This window comes from Pristis pectinata, chromosome 17 (assembly GCF_009764475.1).
Source record: "Pristis pectinata isolate sPriPec2 chromosome 17, sPriPec2.1.pri, whole genome shotgun sequence".
Taxonomy (NCBI): Eukaryota; Metazoa; Chordata; class Chondrichthyes; order Rhinopristiformes; family Pristidae; genus Pristis; species Pristis pectinata.
This window is the reverse complement of record NC_067421.1, coordinates 27,498,665-27,519,180: the sequence shown is the minus strand read 5'-3', so window position 1 is coordinate 27,519,180 and position 20,516 is coordinate 27,498,665. Positions and strand designations below refer to the sequence as shown.

The window sequence follows — 20,516 nt, the reverse complement described above, 5'->3', positions numbered from 1 at the left end:
CAACCAAATAAAGTCAGTCAAATGAAGAATGTTTGACAGAGCAGAGTTTCCTCAGTGAACACATGGAGCCTGATGTGTCACAGAGGAACATGTAGATGAGGAAAAATGAGGTGCCACCTCTGGAGTCTCCAGAGGCAAGTGTGGAAGTCCAGAGTGGAACCAACCCAACAGCAGGTCCAGAAGAATAATGAAAGAACAGTACTGGAGAAGGATAAATGGAACAAAGTTAACTACTTCTGTTAAGGTCACAGTGATGTAATTTTAATTAAGGCTGTCGGTACAGCAGTGGGGCTGGAAACTAGCCTGGAGGAATTCAAGCACAGAGAGAGATCTATGGGCTAGATTTTTTTTTGAGGGGAGAGTCAACATCAGATATGAAATTAGAGTCAGACAGCTTTGAAACAGGCCTTTAGCCCACCAAGTCTGTGCTAAGCTTTAAGCACCTCTTTACACTAATACCATTTTATCTTCTCTAGCTTCAGATCAATTCCCTCCAATTCTAACACTCATCTACACATTAGTGGTAATTTACAGTGGCCAGTTAAATCATCAACCCACATGTTTTGGGGATATGGGAGGAAACCCACATGGTCACAGAGAGAATGTGCAAACTCCACACAGACAGGAGGTCAAGATTGAACCAAGGTCACTAGCCCTGTCAGGCAGCACTCTACCAGATCTGGCACGTTAAGTAGTGCAGTGGGAGGAGTGAAACTTACACCCAAGGTTCAGGGAAAAAAAAGAGTTTGAGTGGTCAGTTTGTATAAAATACGATCAAGTAAACAGGTGGAGCTCAGGCACAAGATGAACTGCGACACAGCAAGTCAGGAGACACAATAGAATCTAGAGAATGAGGTGATCTCAAAAGAGCATTTGCTGAGTTCTCCTGATAGGCAAGAGAAAGGGAAGCAGTGGAGGAGCTGAACAGACAGGAATCAGAACCCAATGAAATAAAACATGAACTCCTTGCACATGTCAAGGGACGAGACCAGAGAGGGAAAGGATGAAGGTGTGATTTAAGCGGTGAAGAAAAGTCAGGTTATTTTTGCCATTCAAACTTAGAATAATGATCAGTTGTAGTGATGGAGAGCAGAGCTAAATAATGGTTAATGCAATCTAATATGTGAACTACTGGGGAGGGGGGTGGGTAGTATACAAAGAGAGGCAGGAATTTTTAAAATTCTACTGTGATTAATCTGATCTACATTTTCAGATTAAATTTATCTGAAATATCACTTTACCTAGGCCCTTGAATGAAGGAATGTGAATCCTACGGGGATGATTCTGAGAACTAAAATGCCTTGCACACTAACTCAATCTGAAAGGCAATCATCCACTGTGCTAACTACTCAAGGAGATTCCTAGGCAAGTAGATAGAATACAAAAATTTCAAGTCAGAAGCTCTTATGTATGTACATTTTCTTTTCTTGAATCAAGTGATGCTGTAATTTGAGGTATTCAACAACTTCAATAGTCTTAACCTTGTCTAAATACATGTAGGGTTACATGATGGGTATACTTAATCTGTGAAGTTATTACTTTCTATGGCAATTGTACTAGGGTGATTATTGGCCTTTTCATTCAAAGTTTATACAAGTATGATTAAATATTGAAAATTCAAAGTTAAATAACATTGAAAGTAAAATTAAGGGAACTGAAAAAACAACTTTCCAGTAGTCACAAGAACTGGTAGACTGTCCTGAAACCACTGGTTTTCTTGTTGATCCACAGTTTCAGTTTTTTTGTTTTAAGTCTGAAAATAAATGCCAATATTTCCTGTCCTCCCCCCACAGTTAGTTGGAAATCACCTTCGATGAAATAATTTTGTAAACAATACTGTAATCCTCAATCTAAACCTACTTACCAGTTCAAAACAAGATCCTCCAATTGGAGCTACACAAGGATATCCAATAATCGAGATCAGCCTCCTATAACTATACAAAGCCTCTACAGCACCACAAACATGAAGAAATTCCCACAAGGATACTAACCGACTGGGTAGATCAATTAACTGAGCAAAAGACATGCATTCTAAAACAACAGTGCTTATACAGTTAAAAAAAAACTGCTGGAGAAACACAGGTCAGGCAGCATTTGTGGAGGCAAAGGGGCAGAAAACTTTTCAGGTCAAGACCCTGCACCAGTCCTGATGCAGGGTCTTGACCCAAAATGTTGACCATCCTTTCCCTCCACAGATGCTGCTTAGTTCCTGCGGCAGTTTGTTTCTGGCTCCAGATTACAGTATCTGCAGTCTCTTGTGCTCTCATATAGTTTTCTAACACTGCTGAGCATTTCTTCCTCCTCATTATTTCCACCTCCCATCCTTAGTGACAGATGATGCAGACACTGGCTGACTTCTTGTTCCTCAATCATTCTTTAGTCCTGACAGCCTTAACCAGCTGCTTAACACTGCATTTGGGTCTATCACATCCTCAATTGATCTCACACAGCACCTGCAGTAACCCAGATGGAAATCCAGACTGACCTTACCCAGGGGTTTTAAAGATAATAAATTGAGCACCTCAAGTGGCTCAGAGCAAGAGTCAAAGCTGGGCTCTTCCTGGACCATATGGCTTACATTGCTTACTGCTTCAGCCAGCTCAACTTGTGGGATAGCCCTTAGAGATTCACCTAATGATTACAGTACACAAGGAGACCACTCAGTCCATCTTGAATGGATTATCATTCACCTGAACCCACTAAAAGTTTCTCTACTCATTGAGTCAGGCAGTGTCTGTGAAAATTTCCAAACATTTTCTACTATTAGTTCAAGTTTCCCACGTTCACAATAATTTCTCCATTGTAGTCCAGCGTGTTTGTGTCACTGCTTTTACAGAACTATCCAATTAACCCCAGCCTGATGTTTTTCCTCCATAGCACTACAATGCTTTTTCCTCTTGAAAATATAGGACCAATTCCTTTAAATCTACAATCAAATATGGTTTCCTCCACTCTTTCAAGCTGCATGTCTGGATCATAAAAAAAATTCACTGCTTAAGGTAAAAACTTCTCATCTCACTATTTACTCTTTAATCAGAAGCTAAATAGGTTTCCTTTGGCCATCAACTCAGTGGAACCAGCTTCTCCTCATTCAAGATTCTTTAAGAGAATTAAAATGGTCTTCAGAATAGTGATCTTCTCTGCTACAAGAACATTCCCAGTTTTTCCAATCACTGATCATCCGCAAAATCAGTCAAGTTTCCTAGTGCATCCTCTTCACAGTTTTGAGGGTCTTTTTGAAGTGCAGTGCTCAGAAAAGGACAAGAACCTTTCCTTACTTATTTCACACCAGTTATTATTTAGCCTGCACTTTGTCAACATGGCACTCAACCACATCAACGACAAGGTTTCTTGCTGCTCTCGACATTCGACACACTTACAGGTTAACTTCCCAACTTAGCAACAATGTACTTTTGCTCCACAATCCACAAACTGCAGGATAAACAGACAAATTAATAGGTTGTTATCTTGGAAATAGTGTTCACAGACATGGTCATCTAGATATACCCTACAGTAGACCTATCAGTAAAGATGCAAATGCAATAAGCAAATCATCTCCAAATTCCTGCTTATTCAAATTCCAGTTTCAACTGGTTTCTTAGTCATCCAAAACAAGTAGTGCTTCATAGTCATGAGAAATTCTGCAGATGCTAGAATCTGGTACAATACACAAAATGCTGGAGGAACTTAGCAGGTCAGGCAGCATCAATGGAGGGGAACGTTTCGAGTCAAGACTCTTCATCAGGACTGGCAAGGAAGAGGGCAGAAGCCAGAATAAAAAGGTCAGGGGAGGGGGGAGTATAAGCTGGAAGGTGACAAGCAAGTCCAGGTGAGAGGTGAAAGGTAGGTGGGTGAGGGAGGGGGGGATGAAAAGGAGTGATACAAGAAGCTGAGAGGTGATAGGTAGAAAGGCAAAGGGCTGAAGGAGGAGGAATCTGGTAGGAGACTGCTTTATAGTCATATCACTGCTGGAAAATTGGCAATTGATTTTGCAATACTTTAGTTTGCAAATCCATTTGATTGTCTATTCACTCTGCTCTTCTGTAATCATTAGCAACTCAAGCATGAACAATCATGGGTATAATGTGCACGGTTAATAACCCCTCCAAATGCAATCACATTTAAAATGCAATCACATTTAAAATGCAATCACATTTAAAATGCAATCACATGCAGCATTTCTTCCTCCCTTTGCTAGAGTCCGTCATAAAGATGTAATAACAGAAAATATCAACTGGATTAAACAAAGTCAAAATGGATTGATGAAAGGGAAATAATGTTTAAAACAAAAACCCTGCTGGGTTTTGAGGATTCAATTGGGAGAATAGAGAAGGAAGTGGTGTATGGAATTTCCAGGTCTTTGATTAAAGTCCCACACAAGAGGCTAGTGTGCAAAATTAAAGCACAGGGGATAACACTTTGGCATGAACTGAAAGTGGGCTGACAGACAGGGAACAGTGCGAATAAATGGGTCTCTTTAGGGGGTGCCAGCTGGTGTCCAGTGGGGCACAGATTATAAAATTATGAGGGGCATAGAGAAGATAGATAGTCCTTTTCCCAGGGAAGTCTGGAATTAAAGTGCACAGGTTTAAAGTGAGAGGGGAGAAATTTGAAGGAGACCCGAGGGGTATTTCATATAAAGGGTGATCATCATCCGGCATGAGCTGCCAGGAGCTGATGTACAGGCAGATACAAATGCAACCTTTAAAATGAATTTGGACAGGTACCAAGATGGGAAAGGCAGAGGGATACAGGCCTAATGCAAGCAAATAAAATTAGTGTAGACGGGCATCACAGTTGGATTTGACCAGGTGGACCAATAGAACCTGTTTCGGTGCTGTGTGATTCTAGGATTCCATGATGAGTGCTTGGGCCCCAGCTACTCACAATATTTTTTTTAAGGATCTGGATGAGGAAACCAGATGTAATATTTCTAAATTTACCAATAACATGAAACTGTGCGATATTGAGAGGACGATGCAAAGAGAATTCAAGGTGATTTAGACAAGTTGAGTGACTGGGCAAATACATGAAAAACGAGGCACGTAATGTTATTCACTTTGGCAGGGAAAACCAAAAGTCATTGATTTCTTTAAAACAATGATAGATTGGGAAATGTTGAAACACCAAGGGACTTGGGGATCCTTGTACACCAGTCAAGGAAAGCAAACATACAGGTGCAGTGAGGAGTTAAGGCAGCAGATCACCAGATTCGTCCCTTGAATGGTAGTTCTGATGTACGAGGAGAGATTGGGTTCACTCGGCCTGCATTCACTACAGTTTAAAAGAGTGAGAGGAAATCTCATTGAAACAAAAAATTCAGACGTGGCTGATGCAACAGCCAGGATGCAGAGAGGATGACTGCCAATGGCTTGGGGGCTCTAGAGCCAAGCATTGCTACCTCAATGTATATGGCAAGACATTTAGGACTGAGACGAGGAGAAGTTTCTTCACCCAAAAGGTGATTAACCTCTGGAATTCTCCACCATATTGGCTATGGATGTCAAGCCACTAAATATTTTTAAGAGGGAGATGGATTTCTAGGCACAAAAAGGTATCAAGGAGAACACACAGAAAGCAGGATTATGATATTGAGATAGAGGATCCGCTATAATGGTATTTGAATGGAGAAGCAGGCCTAAAAGGTTTAACAGCCAATTCCTGTTCTTTGCCACGTGGGAGAGATTTGTCATTGTGTTTAAGGGTCAGCAGAGAGCTGAGAAATTTGCACGTGTTTTCACTCAAAGGTGTGCATGATCACTCAGAGTACAACACCGATTATTCTTATTGCATCCACTGAAGCACAAAAATAAAAATATGTACAGGTTCAACACAAAGCAACATACACTTTTAAACGTGCATTGGCAGGGCTTTATGCTTTGCCACTGTTTTAATAAAAATCTTGAATTTATAGATTTTGTGTTAGTGTTTTCACTATAATTTTTTTCCACAATTTTCATCAAGGTTTTACACTGCTCTCAATCACTGAAACGAAGTAATCGCTTAGAATATGGCTCTGATAAATTTTCCACTCCTTTCCCAGCCCAGGCAATGGTTAATCAGCTGTTCCAGGTGAGATCACAATGTCCAGGTTCCCTGAACCATCCAGTCTGCCTGGTCAATCATTATCAGTACCCTGGAGTAATGCTGTTGAGATAGGAAATTACAAAACTACTGCAGAGGACTATTGTTGCTCCAAGCATGTCATCAGAACCCACATCAACTCAAAAGAATGCTCATTTATCATTCTGCTTTATACTATACAGTCAATAATGGCCGTCTAGGCAACTATCAAGAACTGGTCTGCTCCTTATAAAGCAATTATTAGGCCCCCAAGCCACATTCAGCTGCACAAAGTTATAGATGGTAGATGGTGAAAACCTTCAGCAGAAGTGTCTGTGACAAGAGCGTATGGTTTAAGGCAAGGAATTTGAGAATTTTTCCCCCCACCTGAAGGCTGATTGAAACCTGGAACTCAGTGCCTGAAGGAGTGGTGGAGGCAGGTACTGTCATGGCACTTGAAATGCCAAGGCTTGGAAGGCCATGGGCCGAATACTGGAAAATGGGATTGGCATAGATGGTTACTTCATGGCTAGCAAGGTGGAGTCTGTTTATGTGTTTTAGGATTCAATGACTAGTAAACAAAGAAAAAGCTATTGAGTGAGCACAGCTCGAAACACCCGATGTCCAACAATATTGTTCAGAAATAAAAACAGAAAATGCTGGACATATTCAGAGTAGAGGAACAGAGTGAATGTTTCAGTTCGAAGACCCTTTGTAAAAATACTGTTCAGAGGTTGAGCCCGGATTTGCAAAATCTCAAGATATCATCAAAATTACTGAAACCAAATACACCTTCTACGCAAAGAACTATATAGCAATGCAGAATTAAATCTGCACATTACTAACCAAACTTTACTCAAATTAAGATGTCCTTGAATGTACCCACGTTGTAAGTGATAGCGACATTGTTAAAGCACTGTACACTGTTATGCAATGTTAGTAGAGCAGCCACAGAATGATATCAGTATGGGTTAATGTGGATTAAAGATTGGAGCATTTTCTGTGCGCTCTTTACAGAGGCTGACTTTACGGTGATGCGACACAATACAAAATTGTCAACAGGGTGCCACCAGGCGAATTGTGGAGACTAGAGGCAGTAACACAGTGGTGCCCTGGACGGCTGAGTGGACTATAGGACCGCCCTTAACTGAGTGAGCTTACCATGGCGTCCAGATTTTTAAAGTCACACAACCTCCTCTGGGCTCTGGGACGGAACGCCTCCTCGTCCAGCGGCTCTTCCATCGCATCGCGGATTTCCTCGTCGATCTCCTCCTCCATCTGGATCAACATGGGGGCCAACATACCGAACTTGGACCCCCGCCTGGCCACTTCCAGCAGGCACAACACGAAGTTTTTCTCATTCTTGCGGAGGACCAGGTCGTTGGTCTCGAACATCAGAGCGTCCTGAATGCCCAGGTCGTGACGGCACCAGTCAATGAAGTTGGATACGTTGTCCCTGGCGATGAAGGAGCCGGGCTGCACGTTCCTGGAGGCGAAAGTCACCCCGTTGCGGGGAATCTTCATCCTCCCGGCCGTCTCCGGCCACTTCTGCTCAAACTCCAGGGCAGCCTGGTTGACGTTGTTGGCGTGTTGGCACAGAGCGCATCCCGTCTCCAAAGCTTCCATGAAAACGTCCACGTGGACATCCAGATCGTACAGGGCGTTGAGCCACTCGGCCAAATCCTCCTTCATAGCGTACAGATACTCCTCGCTGGATCTGAACGGGCGAATACTCTTACTGGCTGCCGACTGGATATTCTTCTGCTCCGCCATATTCCTCAACAAGCCGCCGGCCCCTCCCCTTTTAACCCCTCCGCTCTTCTTGCTCCTTCCCCTTTAAATTGCTGTGTCAATCAGGGGTTCAGGTGATTCGCTCTGGTTAATTTCCCCAGCCCTGCAAGATGAGAGTTCGTTCCAGATTGGACACTCAGCTGAATTTCTCCCTCTCGCTCTCCCCGTTGACTGCAGTCCCGGTCAGTTGTAGTTACACTCTGGTTAACTGCAGCTCCGCTCCTTCTCTTCGACTGCTCTGCTGGTCAGTTTCAGATGGAACCCTGACCCGGGCTCGTTAGTTTCTCCTCAGCCGACTTCCATCCCACACCCGTGACTCCCTCCCTCCGCGTCGCAAGAGCCTTCGCCTCCCAGTAATCAGACAGCGACCCACCTGGCGAAGTGCACATAAGAGCAACCTCTTCCCGACAGCCCATCTCATCAAATATGCAGCCCGGTAGTAGCATCCACGTCGCGTTTTCCGAAGTGGTTATTTGCACCACTCACGCTCCCTATGTACTTTGGGTGGAAGTGGCAAGTTTCCGCTTGCTCCATTATTTTCACCAAGCTTTCTCTTCCAGCTCGGCCTCTGTTTATATCCTGACTACTTTTAACTCCATGGAAACTGACCACTTCCCCCGACCTCCGCCCACTTACTCAGGGCCCTTGAGTGCCTAACTGAGAGTATGTGCAAAGTTAACAAATGCCGACCATTGTGTCCTGGTCGAGATGAAATAAGTGAAGCTTTTCATTAGAAATTGTAAAGCCATTTGAATGCGTTAAGTTAGTTACACGTAGATATTTTGGCCCTGCAGTCTGCAATGATGTAATTCACTGATCCTGTGTCAGGGATATAGATTGGTTCACAAATCATTTACAAAAGTCCCATTACCTCACTGAGTTGCCGGGAACAGTAACACCACTGCAACGCCTGCCAATATTTTTCAGGGAGTTGTCTTAATTTGGCACCGCGAGGGCGGACTTTATTTTATAAAATGTAACATAAGTTGCAGATATTTATAAAGATGGGAAATACAAACTCGGCTAAAGGGAGATTGCGGAGACTGGAAAAGCAGCAGTATTGGGAAGAGAAAGACAGGCAGAACCTTTCGTTTCAGTTGAATACTGCCCTGTAGGGAATTGTACAACATTACATTTTATAGCATTAAATAATGCAATAAAACTAGATCTTACTGGGGAGAGAGAGTCTGTGTTGCACAGATGGCTAAACGCATAGAGATTATGCGGAGGCTGGAGAGTGTGAGTCCAAGAGGCGCAGGCAAAGAAATGGCCATTAAAAAGACCAAGAACATAGAACAATTTGGAGTCTAGATTACCACTTCTAAACTGCGTGACTACCGATGCATAATTAAAGTTATTAAAATTTAAGGGAAACTACACTAATACAAAAATACAAAGTATTTTACATAAATATTTGATTACCACTACACCCTCAGACCAGTCTTAAGTTTGAATGGCCTTGTTTTTAAATGGGGGGGGGGGTAATTATAAATTGATGTAGTTTTGTTTACCGGTGACATCAAATCAGTTTTGAAATTGGTATATGAAAGGGAGTAATGACATTATTTTGCTTTCAAGGATTTCTCAGCAAAGCATTACTTGATCCCTCTTCAGGCTGGGCGAGTAGGTGGGAAACAGTTCGATGGGTTTTCAGATTAATTGATTTGCAAAGGAGGAGATAAGTTTACAATTCCGGAGCTGTGCTGACTGAAGCGAAATATGCAGCATAATCGCAGTGTCTGGATCAGACTATTGATCGAGGTAGTTCACTGCGGAAACACGCAGAACGGGAAGGTCCGCAAATTGTGTCGAGTGAGCAAACTTCAGCTCGAAAGTCGGTGGGGCGCCGCTTAGAATGTCCCGGCCACACGGCCCGACGTGTTCTGCAGGATGTCTGCTAACTCCAATGCTGCAAGGAGTTTATTCTTATGGGAGAAATATGTTGTGGGGCGGGTTGGAGAAAGATTGTGGTCTGACGCCATTTCAATTCCATAGAGGCAGGTCACGACAACTGTTAAAGCGATTTAATCATATCTCCTTCAGTGTTCGAAAAGGTATGCTGAGTCGACAGTCCTTTAATCTTAAAAAAAATCAACAGAAATGAGAAACGGGTTTTAGCAGGGCTTTGGGTGTGTGCAGCCTGCTGGTTGCTTCTCAGGCAGTCCCTCGGGATTCAGGATGACTTGCTTCCTGAGGGGTCTGAGGTGGCTGCTGAGGTCAATGTGGGAACCGCACACTTTTCCTCAGATGGGGCAGGAGGTGCCTGACGGGGCAGTCGGCTGGGAGTTTGTGAGGTGCTCCGCTCAGGGGCTTTGTGAGCTCCCGATGCATGGACTCTAGGTTCTCAGTACCATTCCGAATGCTCCTTCCCAGCTTTGAATGGTAATGGACCATGGCTTCTCTGTGGGGTTGTTGGATTTTTTTCAAGTACATTCTTAAATTTTTTGAGAGCAAAGCGTTGGTGTAGCCTGATCATCCCTCCTTAAAAGCAACGACTGCATCATGTATTAATTAACGTAGTCTAGGTCAGTGCAAAATGTTGTTTTGGTAAATTGGTATTGCAGTTCAACAGAAGCAAGTGTTCAGTTTATATAGTGTACTGTTTCACAGTAAAGAGCATTAGTTGCAAACAACTGTGCCATCTTGTGTTCCTTCAACGTTATGCAATTTGCCTTACCGGTAGGCTGTTAGATGTAAAGCATTTTCTTTTCTATATTTAGGCAAATAAAGATTGATCAATGTTCTTCTAGTCAGATCTTCGATGTTTCTTAATACATCAATTTTGGCGTTTATTTTTGTAACATATAATCCTGAAGAATGACCGGAGTAAATATTTTATTAACTTAAAGCGTTGTTTCTTATTTTCAGGATCACTTATGATGTTGGCTGTATGCAGGGTCTGTGGAGACATAGCAGACAGACAGTTCATCACTCACAATTTATTGATAAAACGATGGCCTCCCTAAGGTAGTTGTGGTGGTGCAGAGGTTTAATCACCAGATTAGTAATCCAGAAATTTGGACTAATAATCCATTGACCCGAGTTCAAATCCCACCACTGCTGTTGTGGAATTTAATTTCAGTTAATAATTTGGAATTCTGGGGAACAATACCAACCTGACACAATGACCATGAAAAAATATTGAATTGTGATGAAACCCCATCTGGTTCACCAATGTCCTTCAAAGGAAGAAATCTTCCATCCTTACCTGGTCTGGCCCATGTGTGACTCCTTGTGGTTGACTCTCAAAAGCCCTCTGAAGTGGCCCTGCAATTTGTATCTGTTGCGTTTCCATTGTATCAGAACTGCTGTGTTTATCAGAGATAGAATAAAACTGAACAGACCATCCATCATTGATCTAGGCGCCAAATATGGACAAGGTGAAGTCACTCTCAGCCCAGTCAACCTTGCAAAGTCCTCCTCGCAAACATCTAGGGACTGGTGTTTAAGTTGGGGGAGTGATCCCACAGCTGGAGTATAGATGAGAGAGTTGAGGAGAATGTGGAGAGAATAAAAATAATGGATTAGTGTAAATGGGCAGCTTGATAGTCAATGTGGACTGGGTAGCCTGAAGGGATTGTTTCCATGCTGTAGCTCTCTATGATTCTATGATCAAGCGTGAAGCATTCTGAGATAGTTGTACTCACAAAATCACATCTTGCAGACAATGTGCCAGACTGCTCCACTACATTGTCGGAGTACGTCGTGGAGCCATTGGCAGGATAGACCCACTAGGGTTGCTGGTGCAGTGGCTTTTAGACAGGAAAGACTAGTTCTTGGATTCCTCAATATTTTTTCCAGATCACAAGTCTTATGGCATCAGATTGAACATTGGCAAGGAAACTTCCTCTTGGTTCCTCCCTCAGTTAATTAATTAGTTCTCCCCCATATTGATAAACACTTGGAAGAATCACTGCAAGTACCAAGGGCACAGAATTTGCTCTGGCTGGCAGATTTCAATGTTCATTACCAATCATGGCTTGGTAGCACCATCACTGAGCCCAACCATTTTCAGTTGCTTCATCAATGACCCTCCTTTCATCATAAGGTCATAATTAGAGATATTTGCTGAAGATTGCACAATGTTCAATTCCATTCACCTTCCCTCAGCAGGTGAGTCAACCTACACCAACATGCAGCAGGACCTAGACAATATCCAGGCATAACATTCGTATCACAAAATTGCCAGGCAATGACCATTTCCAACAAGAAAGAATCTAACCACTCAGCTGTAACATTCAATGGCATGACCATTGCTCAGTCCCACATGTGCAACATCCTGGGGATTACAATTGATTCAGAGACTCAATTGGTCCAACCACATAAATAGCATGTTTACAAGAACAGGTCAGAGGTTTGGGATCATTTGATGAGTGATTTACCACCCCAAGGCTGATTCATCACCTTTCCTCTATCTATGAGGCACAAATCAGAGGCAATTGGGAGACATTGAGACTGGATAAAGGATTATGTCAGGTTTAGGGAATTAAAAACAGGTGAGGCCCCACCAGTGTTAGAAGGTGTAGGGAGGTACTCTTTATATTTATTTAAGTTATAGGGACTCTTCAGTCACCTCAGACTTCACAATATATATCAATGATTTACTTGAGGGAACCAAAAGTAATATTTTCAAATTTGCCGACAGTACAAAACTGCACGGGATTGTGAGTTATGAGGAGGATGCAAGGAGGCTTCATGGTAATTTAGATAAGTTGTTCAAGTGGGAAAATGTAACATCCTCACTGACTCATGGCAAACACATGGCAGATGCAGTATAATGTGCATAAACATGAAGTTATCCACTTAAGTAAGGATAACAGAAAGGCAAAGCATTATTTAAATGGTGATAGATTGGGAAATGTTGATGTGCGAAGGGATCTAGGAGTCCTTGTACACCTGTCCCAGAAAGCAAACATGCAGGTGTAGCAAGCAGTTAAGAAGGCAAATAGTATGTTGGCTTTTATTGCAAGTTAGCTTGAATACAGGGGCAAAGTTGTCTTCCTTCAATTATACAGCCTTGGTGAGACCACACGTGGAGTATTGTCAGACTCACTGAGTCATATAGCATGGAAACAGATCTCTTGGTGCACTGAATCCATGCCAAGCATCAAGCACCTATTTACCCCAGTCACATTTCCATCAATCCCCCCAGAGACCACCACTCACCTACACATTAGGGGTAATTTTCAGTGGCTAATTAACCTACCAACCTGGGATGTGGGACAAACTGGAGTACTCAAAGAAATCTCATGTGGAGGAAACCCACAGGAGATGTGTGCAAATTCCATGCATTTAGCACCGGAGGTCAGGATTGAAATTCACTGGAGATGTGAGGTAGCAGCTCTATTAGCTGCACCACTGTGTTGCCCCATCACTGACATATGACGTGAAATTTGTTGTTTTGTGATAGCAGTGCAGAGACTGTTTTGTGGCAGTATTATAAAATATGGGTGTAAAATGCTTTGGTGTAAACCATGTAAGGGGTTTCAATAGTTTCTTTCAAATCTATTATCCAACTGATTTATTGAAGCAGATTTTAATTGTAGGTAGTGTGAGATAATAGGTTAAGATGCTAATGAGCTAGCTTTGATGTAGCTTGTTGAGCATTAACTGTAAATAATAAGTTTTTTGCTAGCTCATCTTAGTCATCTATAAATATGTCATTCTCAATGGCCTTAGGCTCTTGGCAGGAAGCCTGGAAGGCCTTCTGTTTCTGGCTTTGACAGGAAGAAATGAAGTATACATACATCAGCAGCAAAGGGAATGCTTTAAAATTGATTGCCATAGGGCAGTCAAGCAGTAAAAGTTTGAAAGTGGATTGGAGTATAGGGGAGAACTGTCAGAGATTATCTGTTTTAAGACAACCCATTGATGTAAGTAAGCACGGCATGTGTTTGTATCTTGTGTTATGGTACAGATATATTGTACCAGTTTGGATTAAATGGGTCTGACTTTAATTCACATTCTGTATATTTGCCCTACTATGAAATAAACCAGCTTATCAATTTGTATCAATCTTCACAGTCTCACCAAATATTTGCTTGGTCCCTTCTCAGAGGAGTAAAGATGCCAAAAAACCTGATATGTGGTTCAGAACACACGGGAATGTTAGTAGAAAAGGGATAGTGTCAATAAACTCCCTCCATATAAAAATAAGATACTCAGAGCAACTGTTGCTTCTAGATCTGAGCAGGTATCTTGGCCAGACCTAAATATATAACTAACCCCAATATTTTCTTTGGGTTAGTCCAGACACTTCACATCTTTTCCTACCACTGCAAACCTTTTATTATCTACATATATCCACTTGGCACTAGCTATTAGTTGAATCCTGCTGATGATAATGAAGAGTCTTTTGTTCTATGCATGTCCTCTGAAGTTGTGCTAGATTTTCCATTTGGACATTCTTAGGGTCCAAAAGTTTATCCTGCACAGAATATAACAGGAGCAGCCGCCTACCTTCCATTCAATAAGGTCGTGGCTTCTCTGCCCCAGGCCTCATCTTCTATGCCAGTTCCACATAAGTGACAATTCCACTATCTTTTATAGATTTATCTACCTCCCTTTTAAATACCTCCAATGATCCAGCCTCCAGATCATTCTGGGATAGAAAATTCCTGGGTTTCACCACGCTCTGTGAGAAGTAATTCTGATGCACCTCAGTTTTAAATGACTGCTCCCTTATAACTATGTCCCTTGTTTGAGACCCTTCCACTAGTGGAAACATGTCAACAATGAAATTGTCATGCTCTCTAATGAAGTTATACACTTTGGTAAGATCACCCCTCAACTCCAAGGAGCAAAGGTCTAATTATTTTAACTGTTCTTGACAGGACAACCTTCTCATCACAGGAATTAGCTTAATGAATCTCTTTTGGACTGCTAGTATACCCTCTCTTAAATTAGGGCATCAAAGGTGTTTAAAATGAGGTTCAACAAAAAAATTCTAATTCTTAGTTTTATGTTGCTAAAGAAAAGTTATAAAATTTTATTACTACTGACTTTGCTTAATAAACCTCTCTCACTGTTTCCATTGACTGTAATTGTAACTGAAGCTTCACTTTCTTTGTATGTCATTCAGTGTGCAATGAAAGGGATGTCAGGTTATGGGGAAGTTAAAGTTCCCAGAAAGTCAAAGATACATTGCTGTAAAAACTTTTTTTTTAAAAAGGTCAAGTGAAATTTTATGAAAACACCAGTTTTAGAATGTGAACTTATGCCCTTGACTCGTCTATTAGCAGGCTGCATTTTTTTGAAAGGTGCCAATGCTAAAAAGTCAACTTTACCTCAATCATCTAAGGTTATACCTAAGTTCTAAGCTTCTATAGAAAATACTGTAATGACAAATTTTATTGAAATAGTTATTTAATATATTAGCTAATGGAAAAACAGTGTCAAGTGATAAATTTAACACCTTAATCCCAATGTCACATTGTTATTTACAGTAAGTTTAAACTAATGCTTTCATTAACTAAATAAGTTAACATTGAAGTAAAGCTGGTTTTGTGGACAGTTGGTTTATGGTTGTAACTTTTAGTAAATGTAAAGTGAAATATCTGAATTGACAGCCTACACTTATCTTCATAGTTACCTTTATTATAGAAATATTTAAGAGAATCGTGAGATTTGTGATAATGATTGAGCCAGTTGTAATTATATAGCATCCATAACAGAACAAAGTATTACAATGAGGGTAGTGTAATGGAATTTGATCTGGAGAATGTCCTCATGCCAACAAGGGAGTTTAAATTCAGTTAATTAAATAAATGTAGTTAACTAGTACTTTGAAACTAGCAGATTTTCATAAAAATCCATCTGGTTCACTACAGTCTTTGAGTCAGATGTCAATCAACAACTCCAGTCTCAAAAAATTAGGTTGACCCCTAATTATCCTCTGAAATGGCCTAACAAAGCACTCAATTCAAGGGCAGTTAGGGCTAGGTAACAAGGGCTGGCCATTTCACTGATAAAAGATCTATTGTGCTTACTGAACTGGGAGGGAAGTGAGTGACTTTGGAGACTGAAAAAGAATTGAGAAGAGTTAGTACTCACGATATGTTGGGGCAAAGGTCTCAAGAGATTGCACATAATCAGACTCAGAACATGTTTTGTGTAACTATTACATACCTCTTAATACTGAGCTACAGTGAAGTGGAAAACACTGAGTTAATTGGGCTGCTTTTTCCAAAATGCATGTGTATCAGGCTCTAGACTAGTGCAAAGCAGAAAACAATGAAATGTACAAAAATGCCACTTAAAAACCTATCAGAGACCTAAAATGGAAATTCCCCATACGATAAGAATTTTTTTTTGAACAAGAGGATGGGCTGATAAGTGATATATATATATATATATATATACACACACACACATATATATATATATTCATAAGCACTCATGTCCAGCATTGAGGAAGAAATTCCGAAGTTGTACCAAAAGTAAGTTGTTTTGTCTCTTTTTTTCATTTTCCATGTAGCTCTAGCATTGTAGAATAAAAGCAAATAATTTGATAAATGACATTATATTGTAGATGTCAGTTTGGGAGCGGTACCTAGCTAGCTGCACATAATTTGAGCAAACTTAAGATATACTGGCAAAACAATGGCATCAAATGCTAATTAACTTAATGAATTGACTTAATGATTATCTCTTAAAATTACTTCAAAATTGCTCATTTTGCAAGGTTTTGTGAAATCAACTGAGTTACTCATAAGTGAAAAATAAAAAAAAGCAGATCAAAAAAACAAATCCAGCATTTTGTTTTTGAGTTAATCACTCATTTATTGTTTTTTTTCTATGCACATAAAACTAAAGAAGGCACCAATAGAAGACAGACATTTGCTTCAATACCACAGATGCTGAAAATATGAAAAAAAACAGGAAATGCTGGAAAGTCTCAACATCTGTGGAGAAAGAAACAGAACCTTCCAGGTTGGTGACTCTTCATTGGTTCCAATTTTTGTTTTTAATGCATTAATGCAAAATGTAATATTCCTGGTCTTTGGAATGAAGTTAATTTGAAATTCGGATGCCATGGTGATGCAAGATTAAATAGAGATAACCCTGTTTAACATTGACCCTATCTGGCTTTTCATTGTAAATTTAAATAACACAATTTGCAAAGCTTTTCAGAAGCAGTTTTGTATTGCATAAAATTGTAGTGGTTTTCATATAAGCCATCTTCCCAGAACACAAAATCTAAAGGCTGCTGCTTCTATTTGTAGTACATAACCTGTCAGTTATTTTTCTCTAGAGAGCCTGCTGGTTACTGTTGAATGGTCATGTTTCATGCTATGTGTATGCAACAGATGGTGCACGTGTGTGAGAAAGTCTGCTGTGAGTGAAACATTGTGTATGTAAATAGTCAAGAGTGTGAATAATACAGGGTGTATCTGAGGAATTGTGTGTGTGAACAAATAAGAGTAACAAATACAATATCAATTAGCAACATATTTCAAAAGCCTTCTTTGTCCATCTAACACTGAAGCAGCTTTTCAACTGGTTTCCTATTATTAGATGTTTATAAAATAGTGACTAACACCAAATGGAACTCTGCTGTAACATAATAACTCAACATCATGCCTAAAACAAAGGCAGCCACTATTTGGAATTTGATAATTCTGCAGCTTTAATTAACCCTAGCAATTATAATAAATTCAAAGCCTAGTCTATCTGTGGCCTGAACAGAAATTGAACTAAGACATAACCCAGTATTATTTAACAGCAATTAACCATGATGACCATGAAAGGCCAGAACTTCATTTAGCAAAATTATAATACTCTACATTGACGTTCTTAGACAACAGCATGTTATCCAACTTAAAACCTCATCCGTCATCCAGTATATTTCTATATCTGACCTTTAACATTCTGATTGTTCTCGTCCTGGATGAGAGATGTTGTGCATTTGATAGATTGAAGTTTATGTTGCTGTGGTATTTTTATATTTGGAATACATAACAGCCATGCTGCATTCAATGTGGAAGAAGTGAACATTTACAGTTGTGGATAAGATACTGCTCAAAGAATGTTCTCTTCTGAATATCAAGTTCTAGAGCTCTATTGATCCAGAGAGTACTCAAGATGGTGAAAAAGTTTTGGGAAAATGGATGAATCACTTGTTGCAAAACATTCAGCCTCTCACCTGCTTACATTATCACAGTATTTATGTGACTCAGCTAGTTGTCATAAAAAGGGGGAAGATTCAACAGCGTTCATGTCTCTGAATGGCAAGTGGAGACTCCTTGGTATCAGAGATAAGTCACTCTAATTTGAAGCAACTTCCATGTGGAGTAGGTACTTGCTACTTAACAGCCATTTAAGGAATTATCAGGTTTTGCTTCATACTATCATGAACCATTTCTATATCTGAGGAATAGCAAATAAAATTAAACACTATACAATCCTAATCCTGACTTTATAATAGAGGAAGGCCATTGATGAATTAGGCCAAGATTAATTGGTCTATGAAATGGCCCTGAGGAACTCTTGCAATGATGTCCTGAAACCAAGATGATTGGCCTTTAACAATCACATCCTCGTACAAGGTGGCATCCAATCTATGAAAAATGTCACTATTCTCATTGATCTCAATTTTGATATGGTTCCTTGGTATCATGAACAGACATCTTTTCTAAAAGATTGTGCATAAACTGAACACAGTGGTACGCAGGTATTTAGCATGTATGGTGACAAAAATAGTATTATACATTTGACTCTAATTGTAGCCATCTTGCAGCAGATATACTTTGTTGCCATAAGCATATAACCATCTTGGAAATATATTAGCTTTTGCTATAAGCTCAGAGCCTTCTAGATGGAAACAGTTTCAACTAATCAATCAATCTCTGGGTTCAGGTTTGGAGGCATAAATCCTTAATGCAATATACCCATGTAATCACCAAAAACATGCATCCCACACTAGGACGAAAAGAACTGGAATGTGAACATTGCCTTGAGCTTTTACTTGCAACAGACTATATTGTAAGTTTGTGATTCTATGAGAAAGTGTCTATATTGAAATCCATTTGCCAGTTTATCCCCATTTGCTGAATTATTGGCTTTTTAATTTATCAAATCTCTTTAGATGGTTAGGTATATAAATGCTGTCCATAATTAGAGTGAGGAAAATGCTTATCTTTACAAATCCACATTATTACCAATTACAAATAAATTTAAGTTATTTACTGACTAGCTTTTCCCCCAGATGTTATATTTGTGTTTCATGCTTTGGTTTCTTCTCAAGCCTTTGGTAAACAGTCCTGCTTTCAAGATAATGTGTTAAGTCAGCAGTGGCACCTTGCTAAAGGCCATGTTCTCAGTTACATTCAATGCAGTTAGTTCCAAGAAACTTCATGGTTGACCTGTGAAAATGCTGCAGCTGGATACAAAAAGACATGTGGCCTTATTATCTACATTTTCCTTAACCAAAAGTGGCCATAGCTATTTATCATTAATCGAGATATGATGTACAACTTACACCTTCAATGGTTATTAACAAGTTATTTTGGACTGCCGCTCTTCTTTCATAGCTGCAAATATTCCAGATAAGAGTGTTAATCAGATCATGTATTACAAATTCAACTAAATTTGTTCTGAAAAATCACTGCCATTACTTTTTGATTGCTGTCTCATCGCATGGTATGGGACCCTGGGCTAATTTCTGGTGTGTTCTTTCAGAATATCTCAGAAGTGCAAACATTTTGTAATAGCGATGTTCCTTGACTTTCCCCAGACTTTATAGGGAAGTGCTAGTTTATTGAGATGAAAGCAGAAGGGGCAACAAAAGGAGAAAAACTTATATGATGCTCCCATGAACTGCCCTGGCTAATTTAACAGCAACACTAATCGAAATGTCCAGCAAGGTAGATACCAACTGCTAAGACTACGTTCACATCTTTAACATTCAAGGGATTGATAGGTTATGGACAAAGATTACTTTAAATTGAAATTTCAGGTAATAACTTTAATGGTTACCACAATCTGGATTTGAAGATCAAGTGTACAAAAAGAATACTGTAAAGCTTGATTAACAATATGACAATCCTACTAATGTGGCTTAATCCAAAATTCATTTGAATATTATAGTGACAGCCATTCTCATTTATTTAGTTTATGCTAATAAGGCAAAAGAGTCTTGTATACATTGTCTGGATAAGATTAAAAAGAGGAAAAAAAATCAGGTGGGCAAATTTATACACATCCTAGAAAGGACTTCCCCTGCACCAGTTTTACAGATACCTTCCCAGCAATGTTAAGATTAAAAATTGTAAAGAAAAATCAGTGTTCAACAAGGTATGAAGAATAAAGCACTTATTGGCCAAGAAGATATTTTGTGCTCCAAAGCTAACTTCCTTTTCTAAGCAAGAAATTACAGTTAAGCAAAGTTCTCAAACTTTTAACTAAGGTATCTGTAAATTACTGGTTATGAGAGGTGGTGGCCATGGAACCTGCAGGAAAGAAATTAGGTTATTAAAAAATCAGCACCAAAATAAATCAGCTATCATTTCACATTTGTAATAATTACAGGTGGACTGACTGCTCAACAATCTTGTAGCTCAATTTGCTACTAAAGGAATTTGAAACTCCTGCAAAGTTAACCAGAACAATGTAGGCCAAGGCTGCATCCAGAAACAAACACACATTACCGAACCAATCACACC

General features: G+C 40.0%; 1 protein-coding gene across 1 annotated transcript in view; it reads right to left on the bottom strand.

The window, feature by feature from the left end:
- The window catches only part of gas2l1 (growth arrest-specific 2 like 1), a 61,519-nt gene extending 51,101 nt beyond the window's left edge, over positions 1-10,418 (bottom strand). The window contains exon 1 of the mRNA XM_052032458.1: positions 7,225-10,418. Coding sequence (XP_051888418.1) covers positions 7,225-7,836 — 612 coding nt within the window. The 5' untranslated portion in view covers positions 7,837-10,418. The remainder of the gene's footprint in view (positions 1-7,224) is intronic.
- Between the last annotated feature and the right edge of the window lie 10,098 nt (positions 10,419-20,516).